Source organism: Leucoraja erinacea, chromosome 32 (assembly GCF_028641065.1).
Source record: "Leucoraja erinacea ecotype New England chromosome 32, Leri_hhj_1, whole genome shotgun sequence".
Classification (NCBI taxonomy): domain Eukaryota; kingdom Metazoa; phylum Chordata; class Chondrichthyes; order Rajiformes; family Rajidae; genus Leucoraja; species Leucoraja erinaceus.
The window spans coordinates 11,049,560-11,066,708 of NC_073408.1; the positions used below are offsets into that span (position 1 = coordinate 11,049,560).

A 17,149-nucleotide genomic window follows, 5' to 3' on the forward strand; every position below is an offset into this window, starting at 1 on the left:
GCTGCACTCGCAAACCATCTTTCAGTGATTCAGCCTAGTCTCTATAAGCCTGTCCATTTGAAAATATCACCTGTTCATTTTCCCCAGAGATGCTGCCTGATCCACTGCGTTACTCAAAATGATTTCATTTTATCATTCTATCTTTGGTTTAAACCGGCATCTGTAGTGTCTTTCAATTATATTCTCTATGAACATTTGTAGCTTTTAATCTTATGTCATTTAAAAATCATACTTTCATACTTTAACTTATATATAAATTATACTTTATATCTGCACTTTACTATTGCTCTCAAGGAGGATAAACTCTGTATTTACTATCCCCTAAATGCAACATGAAACGATTGCTTTTTCACAGCACCCTGTGTCTGTTTTTTGTGAACTAGCATCTCCAGTTCCTAGTTGTGAAGGGAGGACTGGTGGGTTAAATCGAAGATAGATACAAAAAGCTGGAGTAACTAAGCAGGACAGGCAGCATCAAAGATTATAGCGAGGAGGAGACTGAAGAAGGTGACTGAGCTGTGTCCTTTCGCCCAGCTTGCACCTCAGTCACAGGGCAACTGTTCCGCGATACGCAGTCAACAACTGGTATCCCCAAAAGTTAGGGAAACCAGAATATAAATGTTGCCTTTATTCCACGCATTTGAATGTTCAATGTTGCCTTTATTCCACGCATTTGAATGTTCACCCGACGCCGATGATCCAGCTTCGCGGCAGAGGGCCTGAGAACATCAAGTTGGCTGAGGAGGCCACATATAGACCCCGACCTCGGGTGGACTATGAGGGGGAGAACTGGATATTTTTAGTGCCTTCCCTCACAGTGAATTCTGCTGTGGGGGGACGTTTCATGTTGATTTCTATAGTGTACTGTTCTGTGTCTTTTTTCTTTTTTCTCTTTTTTGTTTTGTATGGATATATTGACATTTGATCTGTTCAATTAATTTAATCAATCTCTGTAAAGCACTTTGGTTCAAATACTGGTTTTGTTGAAAAGTGCTATATAAATAAAGATTATTATTATTATTATTATTATTTGAAAACATTGCTTAGCATCTGTAATAAAATATGTCTCTTTGGTGACTTTTTTTGCAGAGTGGGAGAGAGAATAACTGAGAGCTGCAACTGTGAAGGGACCAAGCATTCTTGAAAGTACACAAAAATGCTGGAGAAACTCAGCGGGTGCAGCAACATCTATGGAGCGAAGGAAATAGGCAACTTTTCAGGGCGAAACGTTGCCTATTTCCTTCGCTCCATAGATGCTGCTGCACCCGCTGAGTTTCTCCAGCATTTTTGTGTACCTTCGATTTTTCAGCATCTGCCAAGTCAAGTTTATTCGTCACATACACATACGAGATGTGCAGTGAAATGAAAAGTGGAAAAATAAGCAGTTCCTTCTTAAACATTATAGAGAGGAGCTTTGGGCAGCATCTCTGGATAGGGGGCGGTTCGGTTCGGGTCTGAAGGAGGGTGCAACATTATTGCCTGTAGTGTTGCCGAGGCTGGTCCTCCCGCCGAGGGGGCAGTGGTGCAGTCAGGGAGCAGGTGTCGTTGCTGCTCCTTGTGGCGGCGGCGTGTGGCCTGGCAACCAGGACCAGGACCAGGATTAGGACTAGGACAGGCCGGGGACCAGGACCAGGACGGGGTCAGGAGGGGAGATGGCGCTGAGCACCAGCGAGGACAGCACAGGCTCCGGCTCGATCTTCCCCGACCTGAACGCCGAGGATTCGGACGATTTGGGTCCGACGCAGATCGAGAGTCTGTGCATGAACTGCTTCCAGAATGTGAGTCAGGGAGGTGGTTGAAGCTGATGTAGGGGCCGGGGGGCCTGGCATCAGTGGGAGGGTTAATGACCTGGGCATGAATGGGGTGGGAATGAGGGTGAAAAGCCAAGGCATTAATTGAGGGCTAGAGACCTGGCATTAATGGGAGGGTGAGAGTTAGGGGGGCTGGGCAATAGTGTGACAGTTGGGAAACTGGGGGTTAATGGAGTGAGAATTAGGATTATGAGCCAAGGCATTGAGTGTTACAAACCTGACATTAATGGGAGGGTGAGGGCTGGCGGCCTGGGCATTAATTTGGGGTGAGAGTTACAGGCCTGGCATTGATTGGGGAGGGTTGGGATGAGATAGGGGCCTGGCATTAATTGGGGAGGAGAGGGATAGTGGGGAGGCCTGGCCGTAATAGGGGGTGAGGATCAGGGGCATTAATTAGGGGGTTGGGAGATCAGGTTTGGTGTGGGTTAAGGCCCTTGGTGCTGGCAATGATATCAATGGATGGAGAATGGGCAGTGGTGAGGATTTGTCATTGAAATTTAAGGTGAGTGGGCATTCATGGAGGATGGAGGTGGTCTACGGACAATTGTGGGGATCTTGGGGGTGAATAATGCAGATGTGGCCTGGGTTGCGGGTACTGGCAGAGGAGGGGGTTGAGTGCTGGTGTTGGTTAGGGATGATGAGGAAGTTTCAGAATACAGATATTTTTCAATCTTAATTTTGTTCACTTGTCTCTGTGGGGAATATTGTCAGGAATTGGAACAGGTTAGCAGAAACAAGGAACTGCAGATACTGGTGAATATACAAAATGTAGATTGCAATTTGTTGCCATCTTTATTAAATGGAAAGCAGCAGACTAGCTATTGTAATGTTCTAAACCCATTAGATATACTTGGGAATTACATACCTTTTTTTTGTTTGATGGATGATGCAGACCAATAATACCTTTGTTTGTGTTTGGCTATTAAAGGGGATGACCAGGTTGCTGTTGACAAAGATTCCGTTCTTCAAAGAAATTATTGTTAGTTCATTTGCCTGTGAAAACTGTGGTTGGGTAAACAATGAGATCCAGTCAGCTGGGAAGATCCAGGAGCAGGGAGTGCAGTACACTCTGCATGCTTCTTCCACACAGGTGAGCCTCGTAAACAATCCCAGACTCTTCTACCCTATCATCATTGTATGTTCAAACTCCATTATCAGTTTGTTACCCTTTTCTGTATTGCTTCTGAAACTTGCTGCAGAATGATGATGAGACTTTTATATTATGCAGTATGCCCCATGACCATGTGCAACATGGGAATTTGTTAATGTGCATCATAATCACCATGGTGTAGCTCACAATCCCCTTGCCAGGGATCGACCTAGGAGCTCCAACCACGGGATCCTGCGGACTTAACATCGTGGAGTTTGCAGTCCCTGGATAGAGCCCGACTTCGGAAGCTCCAAACCGCAGGAGCTTCGACCGCCCCGACCAGGGGCCACAGTTTAAGAATAAGGGGTAGGCCATTTAGAACGGAGATGAGGAAAAACATTTTCACCCAGAGAGTTGTGAATCCGGAATTCACTGCTTCAGAAGGCAGTGGAGGCCAATTCTCTGGATGCTTTCTAGAGAGAGTTGGATAGAGCTCTTAAAGATAGCGGAGTCAAGGGATATGGTGAGAATGTAGAAACGGGGTACTGATTGTGGATGATTAGCCATGATCACATTGAATGTCGGTGCGGGCTCGAGGGCCAAATGGCCTACTCCTGCACCTACTGTCCAATGTCTATTGTCTATTGTTGCTTTTTTTAGTATGGCTGTATGGTAATTTGAATATCACTGTACCATAATTGGTACATGTGACAATAAAAGACCTTTGAAAAGTAAAACCCTATTGGGCGTAGCTGACTCAAGCCAGACAACTATTTCCCCCCCCCCATTCAAAATAAAAGGAGAGCTGCTATAGGAACTCAACGGGTCAGGTAATATCTGTGGATAGAAATGGACATTCGACATTTTGGGTTGAGGGCCTTGCTCTGGACTCTAAACCTGACCTTGAACATCATTCTCTGCTGTGTCCCAACCTGATGTGAATGTTTTACCAGAATGTTCACACGACTAGAACCCAATACGTTGTTGAGCTTGAGTTGGCTATCGGGGATCTACTTGTGACCACAAGTTAACGCCATTGCTGTGACCTACACAATATCATCTTACGTTTCTCTTACTTCGCTCAAGTTCTGCTGTTGGAAACCTTGCCCACCATTTAAAGTTAGCTTTTTGACCATTTCAATGCTCTTTAATCTGGCCTCCTATGTAAATAAAGTCATTAAATCGCTGCAGCCCATTTTCTAATGTGTTCAGTTATTTCAGTCAAGACCTCTGTGTTGTGTCCTGGTTTAAAAAAAAACTTTATTTGCAAATTCCTTTTGTGTCCCTAACCCCATCTCTGAAATCTGCTTCCTTGCTGCTTCAGTGCTAAAGCCCTCTAGATCTCTGTGCCCCTTTAATATTACCATCTGCAGCATCCCAGTTTTTGATTGCCCCTGCTTGCCTATTATGCCTCAAGCTCTCATAATGACAATTCTCCCCAATTCTTCCACTTTTGTTTCTTCACTTTTCTCCTAATGCAAGGCTACTTGAAACATGCTGCTTTGGTCAGGCTTTGTCATCTACTCTAATGCTTGATTACCTGGCTTGCTGTGAAATCTTTGTGTGTATTCGCCACTCCTGTGAAACATTTTGATGATTTTCTCCATTTCTGGTGCAGTATAAATAATTGTTGTTGATGTGTTTAGCCAAAGTTTGGGTTTATGTTTGTGTTGCTAGGGTGGAAATGACACTAAATAGTTTTAAATCCTGAGGATGAATATTAGATCGCATTCTTTGATTGGAGCACAGTGTTATTTTCCATGTGGTTATTCTGAAAGGACAGTATACATGTGGCTAAGATTCTTTCAAGTTAAATAGCTTATAGGCTGAGATATAATACTGGGACATATAATTACAGGGAAAAATGCCACATTGATATTTAATAACTTCATTTAGATTCTCAGACTTAATCTGACATTATTCCTGCTTTACTGTACTGTGCAGGATCTAAATCGCGAGGTTGTGAAAGCTGACAGCGCGACGACCAGAATCCCTGAACTTGACTTTGAGATTCCACCATTTACGCAGAAAGGAGGTAAGACTACCATTGGATTAACCGATAAATCCCTGTAAAATTCGCAACTGAAGTTACAAAGGGAGTTGGGCATGATGGTGTCAGACCTGGTGTCATATCTTTAGTCGGAAATAGGATCCCGACCTAAAACGTCACCCATCCATGTTCTCCAGGGATGCTGCTTGACCCACTAGTTTACTCCTGCACTTTGTCTTTCTTGGGATTGTCTGTTGTAGGCATCAGGAATGTTTGCTTTAATAACATATGGGCTGAATGAAGATATGATTGAAGAGTTTAATTCTATAAGTGTATGAAGTTAGGGTATTTCAAGGATTATGTGTGGATTTGTCAATGATTCACTGTTTTTAACAAACTGAAGAATTAGTTCTCATACTGAACTATTCTGTTTCTGCAGCTCTTTCTACTATCGAGGGTATAATCGACAGAGCAATTGGGGGTTTGGAGCAAGAGCAGCCTATAAGGAAGGTAAGTGCTTTTGAATAGTGGGGCATTTCCCTTGCGTTTGGGCTTTTCAGAACTAGTTTCACACTAAGTGCAAGAAACTTGATTCAGTTCTGAATGTGTGTTTCACATCTGTTCAATCAAAACCTCCCCCATCATTCAAACCACTAAATGAACACCATTGGAAACAAAATCGATTTAAAAAAAGTAAAACTAGGGGTTGGTACTGCAGAAGCATATGATCCTTGGGAAAGAGGAATACTTTGAAGATATGAAAGAAACAATCAAATCTGAGCATAGATTCAACCCGTGAAATCTAGGATGAAGGAAGGAAAAGAGAAAGTATTCATAGGATGAGTACATAGAGTTCAAGAGAAGCTGGAGTGTTCAAGGAATTAATTCTGTGGATAGTATTAAGAAATTATATATAAGGAAGCATTGTGGAGAGATTAGAAGCTAACAATAAGAGATTAACTATCAGATTAAAAGCTTGTACTTGTGTAGTCTCAACATGCTGAATTCCATCCCTTGATGTGAAAGCAGTAATCCAGACTTCAGTTAACTTTGAACTTTGCCAACAGCTCCTAAATCTATATCGTGCCATTTATTCAGGAACGTGACCTAATCAAATATTTTTTTAACTGTGTGCCTCTACGATTGCAGGCAACCAATCCGGAAGTGGCTTCCAAGGTTGAGGAATTCATTGAGAAGCTAAAGAAGTTGAAGGAAGTCGAGACTCCTTTCACACTGGTAAATGATGTGCTGCTTGTCTGTTGTGGTGTGTCACTGCTGATTTTCTTACAGTGGGACCGTGTTTGATTTCACATTTTGTACGTGTGCTGTCTACCCTATCTATGTCTCTCATAATTTTATATACAGTGCTTTCAGAAAGTATTCACTTTTTCTGCATTTTGTTACATTGCAGCTTTATTTTAAAATTGATTAAATTCTTTTTTTTTTATCATCAATCAACACACAATACCACAGAATGATGAAGCGAAAACAGGTGTTTGGAAAATTTTGCAAAGTGGTTAAAAAGAAATAACTGAAATATAACATTTACATAAAAATTCAGACCCTTTTGCTATGACACTCAAAACTGAGCTTAGGTTCATCCTGTTTCCATTGATTATCCTTGAGATGTTTCTACAACTTGATTGGAGTCCACCAGTGGTAAATTAAATTGATTGGACATGATTTGGAAAGGCGCACACCTGACTATATAAGGACCCACAGTTGACAGTGCATGTCAGAGCAAAAACCAAGCCATGAAGACAAAGGAATTGTCCGTAGACCTCCGAGACAGGATTGTGTCGAGACACAGATCTGGGGAAGGGCATAAAACAATTTCTACAACATTGCAGGACTGAAAAAGCACAGTGGCCTCCGTCATTCTTAAATGGAAGAACTTTGGAACCACCAGGACTCTTCATAGAGCTGGCTGCCCGGCCAAACTGAGCAATCGGGGGAGAAGGGCCTTGGTCAGGGAGATGACCAAGAACCCGATAGTCACTCTGACAGAGCTCCAGAGTTCCTCTGTCACCAAACGACAGTTTTATTTATTTATTGTTTCTTTTGCCTTGTACAGATTATTGATGATCCTTCTGGGAACAGCTTTATTGAAAATCCGTATACCCCTCAGAAAGATGAGGCCTTAACAATTGCTTATTACAAACGAGATGCTAAACAGGACAGTATGTTGGGAATCCAGGTAGGCACAATTTCACAGGTGTGTATGTAGGCTAAATTATTAGCGTATTGTTAATTGTGTGCTTGAGATTGTTGGTTTTGATCATTAATTTAATGAATTGGAAGTGGCCAACAAATTGGTGGACTTCTGACTGAAAACATTCTAGACGACCCCCCCTCCCCCCTGGTAAAATCCATTCAAGTAAACTCAAGCAATTATTCGAGGGGATGCCTATAGCAGTGAAAATAACATACTGAAGAACGTATACTGGACAACAGCTATGTATTACAGTGTGTCACGTCTGATGTTCTTTTTTAAAATAAGAGTTAATCTTAGACTCATTAGTGGAGGAGCCTGTACCAGTTGCTATGGGTTTGGCTCAAAGTAGAGGAGAACCTCTGTACATTAATGAAACTGCAGCTTGTGGTGTATTTACTGGTGCAATTCCCTTGTATATATCATTCATGGTGCCTAGGAACCAATATAGGTAGAAGCTCCACGAATAACTTGACGCCTCCATTTCAATCTGAATAATTCCTGTTTTATTCCTTCCTTCCTTCCTTACTTCCTCGTCTGCCTGGCTGGCTTCCTCTGAGTGCATATGAGTAAACTATTTGATCTGGTAACAAGTTAGTACGATACCGCAGGGATCAGCGCTTTGGCCCCAGCTATTCTCGATCTATGTTAAGGGTTTGGCCAAGGGGAACTAATACCTTATTTTTCACATCACTGATAGTGCTAAACTAGGGTGGCATTGTGAATATGAAGGAGCATACAGGAGGTTTCAAGGGATATGAAAAAGCTGTGCATGAGAACATGGTAGATGGAATATAGTGTAGAAAATGTGAGGTTACTCATTCTGGTGTATGTAAAATAAATGTACAGTGTTTGATAATCTGCAGTGTTGATGTTTAAAGGGCCTTAGTTGCTCAAGGGGCAGCAAGCAATTAAGTGGGCAAATGTTATTTTGAATGTGAAAGGAGTCTTAATGTAATTGTTTAGACTCTTGTGAGATTGCAACGAGAATTGTGTACAGTTTTGGTCTCCATACAAAAGAAAGATTGACCGAGTAGGTTCCAGGGCTGATGAGTTTGCCAGATCAGGACCAAGTGAGTGTACTGGCATTGCATCCGTCAAGAGTGTAGTAGAATGCGAGGTCTCATCAAAAGCATGTTGATTTCTTAAAGGATTTGACAGATTTGATGCAGTGAAGATGTTTCCTGGGCTGAGAAATTCAGTAATAGGCCATTTAAGATTGAAATGAGGGGAAATCTCTTCACAGGATGGTGAGGCATCTGAATTTTCAACCCTGAGGGGCTGTAGAGGCTCCGGCATTGATTCATTTAAAGTAGAGGTCAATTGCTTTCTGGACATTGGCAATCAAGGGATATGGCAACAGTGCTGGAAAACGGAGCTGATGTAGATGATCCATCATGATCGTAATAAATGATAGAGGCGCCTCGAAGGCTCAAATTGCTCCTATTTCTATCTTCTTACATTAGTAGTTGCGTCATGACAACTTTTTTCAAAACTCAAATTCTTGGCTCATATGGTGATACATTCTTCAAAAATATTTATTTTGTGTGGCTATTACAGTCGGATGAATATCCAAAGCTGATTGTGGAGGTCCTGAATAGAGCCCAGATTCACCCATCCTTGGAGGTGAAGGCAACCTAGACTAGATTTTGAATTATTCGGTAGCCATTTGGAGTGGGACCATTGACTAAACAATGATGATGAAAACAAAATGAAGTCTGATCGCCAACGATCATTTTTTATTTGTTTGCTCTCGTTACAGGAATGTGCACAAGAGGAGAAGACTGAAAATACCATAACAGATTTAAGACATGAAGTAAGTTTTTCTGTGAGGACTTATAAATACAATGTATTGACTGTTTCATTCTCTTGTATAGGATCTCCCATTGAGATGGAGTTTAATCACTCAGTTGCGATCAACCAGCCACACAGAAAATGATCACATAGTATTTGGGCCGTGTGGAAGGAAGAAGGGAAATTGTGTTGATAAATTAAGAAATTTTCACTTTTTCCTATAGGTGCTGAAATTTCCTACCAACTGTCCAGAATGCAATGCTCCTGCTGAAACCAATATGAAGCTAGTACGTATCCTTTTACACGTGTGTGAATTTGCAGGTAGGAATGAAGCTGTAGGGTGGATTATATTGTTCAGCAACGGTTAAATGTTGGACATATTAATTTTATTCAAGTTATTTTGTTTAAAAAGTACAAAATATATATAAAATCTTTTGACATTTTTCTTTCATCCACTGATTGCATTTGATGGATAGTGTACATGCCTTTTCTTCTTGTTCTCTCAGAACTTTGAACACAGACCTATGTATTATGGGATCTTAGTGGTAGTGGATATATGTGTAACTGTATTCATGGCTACAGATATCTTGCTGGTAAGAATATCTGGTGAACACAGACCTCTTGTAGAAATATATTTCTACCTGTGGATATTTATAGTGGGTGCCATGTAGCTGTAAGGATTATATGTGTAAAACTGTAAGGTCATGGCTACAGATATCTTCTTGGAGGGGCTGAAGTGATTTATGTTGGATTTACTTCTCCTGGGTGGGAATAAAACCTATGTTCAAGATTTTATTTTTCTTGTGAACACCAACAAGTAGTTTCAACCCGCAGATTCTTGATATTGGTGTATTTCGTGTGTTATTTTTTTCTTCTCATTCATTTAATATCGCATCAAGAACGAACTTCTCATTATCGCACCAAGAACAAACCACACCATCAATCTAATCATTTTTGTTGGAGTACTATGTTAGCAATCCTGGGTGGCAACCTGATGGTGGTAGGATAGTGTTGCTAGACACTAAAGGCTGGAGGATCTCAGCAGCTCAGGCAGCATCTCTGGCGAAAAGGAATAGGTGCCGTTTTGGGTCGAGACTGAGTCTGAAGGATGTCGACCCGAAACGTCACCTACTCCTTTCCTCCAGAGATGCTCCCTGATCCGCTGAGTTACACCAGCTTTCGTGTCTTATCTTCGGTTTAAACCAGCATCTGCAGTTCCTTCCGACACGGCATAGTGTTGCTGTTTGGAATGGTGAGCTAGACAAGCCAGTGTGTCTTCGGGAAAGGAAAACATTATCATTGTATTGGGGCACAGACCAATTACACATTACTGGGCTTAGTATGACTAAAAATATATGGGCAGAAGGGCAAGTCAGCCTGTGATTCACCAGCTCTTTGTTGTTCATTTACTCTTTCTTTATTTACTAACTACAATGTCCAGCGATAAACTAATGCATCACTCCATAATATGCTTTGACTTAATTAATCTGAAGTATTTCCTAACAAATAATGTGGGTGAAAATGTAACATATTTCGAGATTAAAGCTTCAGAATACATTGGAAATAATGCAACATTTTGGAATCACTTAAAAGATCAATCAACATCAGGAATGGAAAAGACAAAATGTTTTAAAATGTGAACATATCATAGTATATTTATGAAAGAATTTCAGCTTGTCCCACATTAGCAAGAACTGCAAGTCCCATTTTAAGGTGCTTGATCTCTGGAGGGAGGTGGTTACTGGTCAATGCATTTCACAGTTTTTTTACATTTTGAGGAGATGTAATTAAAGTGATCTGAAAAGTAATGTGCCTGCTTGGCAGGACTTGAAATGGCGTAACAAAACTTGTAATGACTCGGCTATTCATGCATCACATCCGCAGTAGCCTATAACAATAGTCAAAGTAGCAGTATTCAGCGTTATCTTCCAACTGTTTCATTTCCCAAATAGTTTTATGGTCAGAAATGGAGAACTTTGAATTCATTTCAGATGACTTCACTGTGTCCTTAGCAGTTGTGAATATTATTCCTTGGAATAATTATTTCACTTCCTGCTTGTCACAAATAAACTAAACTTTTGTAAATAAACTAATTTCAAACAATTAATCGCTGGCAAGCCCATGCATGGCAGACTCACTGCCTATCTTGCAGTTACATTGTTAATATTTTTGAAGTTAAGTCTTGATCTGGAGTCCTGTCAGTGGCTTCCTTTACCAAAGGCTTCCAGAAATCCCACACTTCAAAGAGGTGATCATCATGGCAACAAACTGTGAGGCATGTGGACACCGGACCAATGAGGTAAATCTTTACTAGTTGGCTCAGGTTTTTAATGTGTGTATATTTATTTTACCCCTCCTGTTCTTTATTTCGTAAAGACATTGATTCCCCTCTAATTCTTCCTGTACCCTGAGCCATTCCAGAAGCTAGTGGAGCGTCTGGTGATCTTATCCACAGTTACTGACAAAACTAGTGTGGACTAATGAAATTAAGAATAACTATGGGTAACTGGTCTTCCATCACCCATACACAGATTCAAAGATTTGTAAAGGAGTTGCAGATTTACATGTTCATTGATGTACTTGTGTTTACGCTGTAATAATAAGGAACTTCTTCCTTTGTCCTCGAGTAACCATTAAAATGTATTAAACCTCACAGGGGATGTTACTCAGAAAATAGGTGCAGGAGGAGGCCATTTGACCTTTCAAACCTGCACCGCCATTCATTGTGATCACGGCTGATCATCCACAATCAGTAACCCGTGCCTGCCTTCTCCTCATATCCCTTGATTCCACTAGCCCCATAGAGCTCTAACTCTCTTATAAATTCACCAGTGAATTGGCCTCTGCTGCCTTCAGTGGCAGAGAATTTCACAAATTCACAACTATGTGAGTGAAAGTTTTTCTCATCTCCGTTTTAAATGGCCTCCCCATTTATTCTTGGTAGAATTGAGTAGTATGTTGAGTAGAATTATTGACTAGCATATTGGCAAGAGCTGCTAACAATTTGCTTGTGTTCTGATTCTAATCTGGTCAATGCACTGTTCAATTTATTCTAGTGGGTACTAAACGGGTAGATACAAGTGATCTTTTATGTCCTTCTGTTAAAAGGTGAGAAAACCAATGACCTTTAGTGGCTTGTGTTGCAATGTTTGCATGCATTGTTGATTGTGTTGCAAATTTTAGTAAAGTAGTCTGCATTGCTCACTGATGTGCCCACAAGGGTACTTGAACGTGGCATTAAAGGCGAAACACCCACCCAGTGGATGGTACCATCTTCAGGTGAGGGGATTGGGATGAATGAAAGTAAGAAAAGCTGGAATTATACAGTCACATTCATCAGAGTATTTTTCTAATTGCAGGTTAAGTCAGGAGGAGCTACTGAAGCTTTGGGTACCAAAATCACACTACGGATTACAGACCCATCAGACCTGACCAGGGACCTGCTCAAGGTATGCCATCTTTTTAGAGTTCAGTTTTTTAGTAAGATGGGCAACTTACTTGCATTTGTACATTTAACCTGGTTTATAATTTTACATTTATCCCTAAACTTTTTCAAAATGTTATTTGCAAATGTCCTGTGCGTTTAGTAGCCATGCTTTTAATTATGTCCTTGTTTTCCAGTCTGAAACCTGCTTCGTATCTATTCCAGAGCTGGAATTTGAGTTGGGCATGGGACTTCTTGGAGGAAAGTTTACTACCTTGGAAGGACTGTTGACAGATATAAAAGAATTGGTAATTAATTACCTTTTATAATCTCATTAACTTTCAGGTGTGAAGTGCAAGGATACATAACAAAGGTTATCGTGGATCCTTGTGCTGCAGCTTTTATGGAAGGGGAAGGGAAGGCGATCTCCCGGCTGATCAACACTAACTCCGCCGCCCATTCCCATACCTTTCTGTCCTGGCCCTCCTCCACTGTCAGAGTGAGGCCCAATGCAAATTGGAGGAACAGCACCTCATATTTTGCTTGGGCAGCTTACAACCCAGTGGTATGAATATCAACTTCTCTAACTTCAAGTAAATCTTGCTCTAGATCTTGCCCCCCCCCCCCCCTCCCCCTGACCCCCTCCCCCTCCCCCTCCCCCTGGATGTGAAGATAGGCCAGCAACATAAAAGGGACCCCTACCACCCCAGCAACGGACTGTTCTAGCTGCTACTGTCAGGCAAGCGCCTCCGCTGTCATGCTGTGAAAACAGAGACGATGAGACAGAGCTTCTTCCCACAGTAAACTCTTATCTCACCAGGGACTAATTTACTGTTGTGTTGGGTCTATTTAAAAAAAAAAAATCTAAAATGTAACTACTGGTTCTGTTGTTTTTGCACAATTAGCATGCATTGCCACTTTCATTTCACTGCATATCTTGTATGTGTATGTGACAAATAATCTAGACTTGACTTGACTTGATGAGAAATGTTTGCAATAATTTATGAAACGAGGCAATACCAAATCGTATTATATAAAGTGCATAATCTAAATACTTTCATGTATTTTTAAATATTGTAATTGTACTCTCCTCTACCACACCCTCTGTGGTAGAGGCTCATTTTATATGGCCACCATCCTCTGTGTGGAGAAACCTGCCCTTCAATTCTCCTTTAAATCTTTCCCCTCTCAGCTTAAATCAATGCACTCTAGTTTGAGACTTCTGTGCCCTAGGGGAAAAAATGAACTATTCACCTCTCTATGTCCCTCGGGGTTTTATAAACATTTGAGGTTTATAAAATCATATCCATGCTCACGTATCAGAAGCAAGAATATGAATCCTGAAATATAGGATCAATTCTGCTCAATTTGTAGCAGAAATCTATGAAATGTTCCACTGACACAGTGAGCAGTGTAATCTTGGAGTGAGAGAGGATAATAGAACATTATAATTCTAGTGATCTTGCAAGAGTTTTATTGAAGTAGTGGCAGTAAGGCACTCGCCTACCGGCAAGAACATAGGAACAAGGGAGCAAATGGAAAAACTATAAGGTTACTTGTGAATCAACGTTTTTGTTTTGTTAAAAATTGTTAACAATATGATAGCTTTTGTGGATTGAAACACTGAAAAAAGGCTTTCATATTTTCTTCTTTGTATTAGATTGTGGCAAAGAACCCATTTTATGGAGGAGACAGCAATGTTCCTGAAAAATATGTGCAACTTAAAGAATTTGCAGATAAGTTGAATGAGGTAAAGTTTTTATTTACATTTTGTGTTTATAAACAAAAATTAAAAAATCCAAGTAAACGAATGATGTATAAAAAAACAACAGCTGGGAGAACTTGGCTTTGGGATCAGACAGCATCCATGGAGGGAAATGGACAGCGCGTTTCAGGTCGGGACCCTTCTTCAGACTGAAACGTCCTCTGCCCATGTCCCTTCACAGATGCTGCTTGACTACCTAAGGTCCTCCAGCAGTTTATTTTCGTACAAGATTCCAGCATATACAGTCTCTTGTGTTTCCAAAGTAATGTAGATATCCAGTTCTGTTTACTCAGAATATGCACAATGGCAGAATGTCACTGTAAAACTGCAACTGAGTATTGCTGCAGTTCATCGTATGAATGAAGTCTGGCGGGTACACTGATTACACTGGAAGCTAGTACCAAACCAAGGACCGGTGATTACCTTGCTTAAAAATAATATATCATAACAAGAGTAACTGTGGTGATTGCAACGTTTGTACTTTTCCTCATGATTGGGCTTTATGTGAAACATGTTCCTAATTCTAGCAGTATAATGTTTACAGGACTTTCTGTTCTTCTGTAAAGGACAGTCAAACAAAGCAAATTGTAAAGTGAGGGGGCCTGGTACCTGCCACTGTAGCTGCTCACAAAGAAAAGAAAATCTTTGACAGCTCAATAAACCTCCACTTGTACTTGGTGATAGAATAACGAAAATGGTTCAAGCCCATGCATCTTAAATCCCAGCTGGGTATGACTAAAACTGGTTCTGAGCCAGTTCACTGTATCCATTTTGTCCCCTTTTATCATATATTCATCCATCATATATTTCACTGTGATTATGAGCCATTTGTCCATAGTAATCTGGATTGAACAATCTTCTATTAATTCTGCAAGATTATTAAAACCATTGTTGATGCTTCCTTTTGGATTTGGTACAATCTCGTGATGTTGTACTGAATCAATTCATTATATCTGAAGTTGAAATGCCGGGTTCTATACGCACCTGGAAAGGGTGACCCACTTCAAAGAATGTCACATTTTTCATTCATCTGGATTCCTCAATTGCATGTAGCTGTGTTATTTTTTTATTTTTTGTGGAGCATTTTGATATTTTTGTGCTTGTAATAAACATTTTGAATTATGATATACCTTCAGATTATGCTGATTAAAAAAGAAGCTCACCTTATTCTTGATGATCCAGCTGGAAACAGTTATCTCCAGGCAAGTACTAATGCAATTACTTCAATGATGTAAAAACAGGACGCTTGAGCAAACGGTGGAAAAGCAAATGGTTTTTTTCTCCTGTCATTACTAATGTTGAATGTTTTTTTCCCTCTGCAGAATTTGTATGCCCCAGATCCTGATCCAGAAATGAAGATTGAGAAATATGAGCGCACGTTTGAACATAATGAGACACTTGGTTTGAATGACATGAAAACTGAAAATTATCAGCAGTAGCAGTTTGCATAAATAGTGCAGGAACCATTTGGATTGAGACCAGGTTGAAGTGGAAGAGACAATGTGACATTTTCAAGATGTGTTCTTGTCAAAGGAACCCTATTTAAGTAAAGGACGAGACATTGGATTATTTATAGAGGAACGTGACATGAATCTGAACATGTTCAAACAAGATACAAACCAAAATTCCTGAACATTTGCGTGGTGTGTGTTGGAAGAAGGTTTTTTTCTGGGGCATGTACCCAATCATCTTTTCTGCTCCATTCCTCTCCTGTTTGGGGAGAAGGTCTCTGTATATTTCCTGATCGGGGTGAAAGGAGAGGAACTTTTGGGCAATGACCTACTCGCTGCATCCAAAATGCAACCATCCTACATAATTCTGCTGGGAGACTTTATGCAATTTGATTTCCAAGAACTATTTCACAGACTTAATCTTGAATAACCTTATTCAAACTTTTTATTTCACAAGTCCCAAAATGGGACATATCTTAAAGACGTGGCTGAAAGGTGGTATCCACATTATTTGCTAATTTGCCTATTTAAATGTGTGAAAAATCCCAAGTCTGGACAGGGAACATTCATTAATACAAAGTGGAAAAATTGCAGATGTTGGGATAGTCTGAAACCAAAACAATAAGATGCTGCATACTTGAATCGTGTAGCATCTTTACATTTTTATGTCAGTTTGAAACAATTTGTTCCTATTTCGACTAATAAATGTTCCCTATGTTCCTAGTTTTGTTGTAACTTTTCATACCCTTTGAAATTGTAAATTTCAGCCACAAGGGATTTCATAAATATCTGTAGCTTTTTCTCAGCTGGCAAAAACAAATCTAAATAAAATGCGTTAGTGATCAAAATTACCAATGGAAGGTGTTAAAAGAGACTCGACTGAATTTCCAGTCTGTATGGAAGGGTGACTTCTGTCTGGTCCACTAGGTAAAAGATGTATGAACATTAATGGCTTTGACTTGGTCATATTATTCTGTTTTGTAATTGAGGAGAAAAGGGGATGGTTGGTATTGAAAAGGCTTTAGTCCTTTGGAATCTTGTCATCAAGACTGAATTTCTGTAATTTGTTTCATGTTGGCATTTGAGGCTCTTTCCCTACAATGATCATTATTGCGCATAATATGAACATTCCAGATTGTTCTATTTCAGAGGAAGAAAAAAGAAATAAATCCAATATTAGGAACTGGAAAAGGGGGACCTCTACTCCTTGAATTAAACATGCTTGAAGTTTGAATGAAAAGGGCATCTTTGTTTAATTTGCCCAATTAGACATGTTAGTCTGATCTGATCCTTCGAATCAGTTTAATTTTAGTATAATGTAATCTTTGAATACCTCCTATCGCTCATAACTATTGATCTCTACAAAGAGGCAAAAGATCAGACCATATGGGAAAGATTCTCATTAAGGTGAGTACAGGTGGTGACTTACATGGCAACATATTCCAACAAACCATTGACTTTTACGTATAGAAGATTTCAATCACTCAAACTTGTGCAGCTCCTTTTTGAAAAATCATTGATTTCATTTTAAAATGATTTAATATGAACCACGTCATCTTATTCATTAAAAAAAATCTAAAACATAGGGTTGGAAATTGCCAATATATACTTC

The 17,149-nt window shown here is 40.1% G+C and overlaps 1 protein-coding gene across 1 annotated transcript; it reads left to right on the forward strand.

Annotated features, from left to right (window-relative positions):
* The first annotated feature begins 1,566 nt into the window (after positions 1-1,566).
* zpr1 (ZPR1 zinc finger) lies at positions 1,567-16,727 on the forward strand. The gene is made up of 14 exons (XM_055660737.1): positions 1,567-1,778; positions 2,740-2,901; positions 4,846-4,936; positions 5,331-5,401; positions 6,041-6,127; positions 6,966-7,088; positions 8,866-8,919; positions 9,122-9,188; positions 11,126-11,196; positions 12,257-12,346; positions 12,519-12,629; positions 13,982-14,071; positions 15,223-15,288; positions 15,409-16,727. Exons 1-14 carry the CDS (start codon positions 1,653-1,655, stop codon positions 15,523-15,525), a joined length of 1,326 nt encoding a protein of 441 aa, XP_055516712.1. The 5' UTR covers positions 1,567-1,652; the 3' UTR covers positions 15,526-16,727.
* Positions 16,728-17,149: the final 422 nt, after the last annotated feature.

Excerpts from the sequence above, each read along its gene's own strand:
- zpr1 (XM_055660737.1), top strand. The coding sequence starts at position 1,653 with ATGGCGCTGAGCACCAGCGAGGACAGCACAGGCTCCGGCTCGATCTTC. Across the intron at positions 1,779-2,739 it reads GCATGAACTGCTTCCAGAAT|GGGATGACCAGGTTGCTGTT; the intron begins GTGAGTCAGGGA and ends TGGCTATTAAAG. Across the intron at positions 6,128-6,965 it reads TCGAGACTCCTTTCACACTG|ATTATTGATGATCCTTCTGG; the intron begins GTAAATGATGTG and ends TGCCTTGTACAG.